The following is a 1,229-nucleotide window of genomic DNA, read 5'->3' as shown; positions in this document are numbered from 1 at the left end:
CGTGCAAAGGCGAGTGCGTGCGTGCAAAACGTGCGTGCGGGGACAAAAGTGTGCACGCGTGCAAGCCGGTGCGTGCACGGCCGCGTGCTCCTGCCCTCGTGCAGAAGGCGTGTGCACTCACACACGTGTGCAGGCGTGCAAGACGCAGGCAGCCCTGTGCACGCACACGCGTGAGCTGCTCCTGCCCTCACGCCAAAGCTGTGTGCCTGCAGAAACCTGCGTGTGCATGCACACGTGTGCACAAGCGTGCGCGCACACGCAGCTCCGTGCATGCACATCCGTGCACGCGCCTACACGAGTGCTCGTGGCATCCTGCAAAAGGTGTGTGCACGCAGAAACACGCTTGTGCATGCACGTGCATGAGTGGGTTGCACATGTGTGCACACGCAGAGTGCTCCTGCCCTCGTGCAAAAGGCGTGTGCATGCAAAAACACGTGTGCATGCAAGCATGTGCACAAGCCTGCGCACCTGTGCGACCCTGTGCATGCACACGAGTGCTCCTGCCCCTGTGCAAAAGCCGTGTGCTTGCAAAACCGCGCGTGTGCATGCGTGCACGGGCACAATTCTGCACACCCGGTCACCCATGTGCATGCACATGCTTGCATGCCTACACACCAGTGCTCCTGCCCTCGTGCAAAAGCCGTGTGCTTGCAAAACCACACGTGTGCATGCAAAACCATGCGTGTGCACAATTCTGCACACCCATTCATCCGTGTGCATGCACACGTGTGCACACTTACACACCAGTGCTCCTGCCCTCGTGCAAAAGCCGTGTGCTTGCAAAACCACACGTGTGCATGCAAAACCATGCGTGTGCACAATTCTGCACACCCATTCATCCGTGTGCATGCACACGTGTGCACACTTACACACCAGTGCTCCTGCCCTCGTGCAAAAGGCGTGTGCTTGCAAAACGGCGCGTGTGCACGCACACACGTGCACAAGCGTGCACACACGTGCACAAGCGTGCGCGCCCGTGCCCCCGCGCCCCGCACCTTGCAGGGCCGCCCGTCCACCGTCTGCTCCTCGAACTCCTCGCCCACGCGGAAGCTGATCTCGGTGGTGCGCACGGTGGTGCAGGTGCGGATGTAGAAGCTCTCCCCGTCCTGCTTGATCTCCCCCGCCGGCTTCGAGGCCGCCGCCACCGCGATCTTCCGCAGCATCATGTTCACCCCTGGGGAGGGTCGTGGCGGCGTCAAGCCCCCCCTCAAAACCCTGCAGCACCCCCC

The 1,229-nt window shown here is 61.8% G+C and overlaps 1 protein-coding gene across 1 annotated transcript; it reads right to left on the bottom strand.

The window, feature by feature from the left end:
* Positions 1-995: 995 nt before the first annotated feature.
* LOC104462917 (cellular retinoic acid-binding protein 2-like) lies at positions 996-1,174 on the bottom strand (the record flags this gene model as incomplete). The annotated part of the gene is made up of 1 exon (XM_010075068.1): positions 996-1,174. A coding segment is annotated over one exon (179 nt), but the record flags the coding sequence as incomplete, so codon positions are not given.
* Between the last annotated feature and the right edge of the window lie 55 nt (positions 1,175-1,229).

The sequence above is a fragment of the Pterocles gutturalis genome, unplaced genomic scaffold (genome assembly GCF_000699245.1).
Source record: "Pterocles gutturalis isolate BGI_N339 unplaced genomic scaffold, ASM69924v1 scaffold6152, whole genome shotgun sequence".
Lineage (NCBI taxonomy): Eukaryota > Metazoa > Chordata > Aves > Pterocliformes > Pteroclidae > Pterocles > Pterocles gutturalis.
Note: the sequence above shows the minus strand (reverse complement) of the source record. Positions and strands in the feature narration are given on the sequence as shown.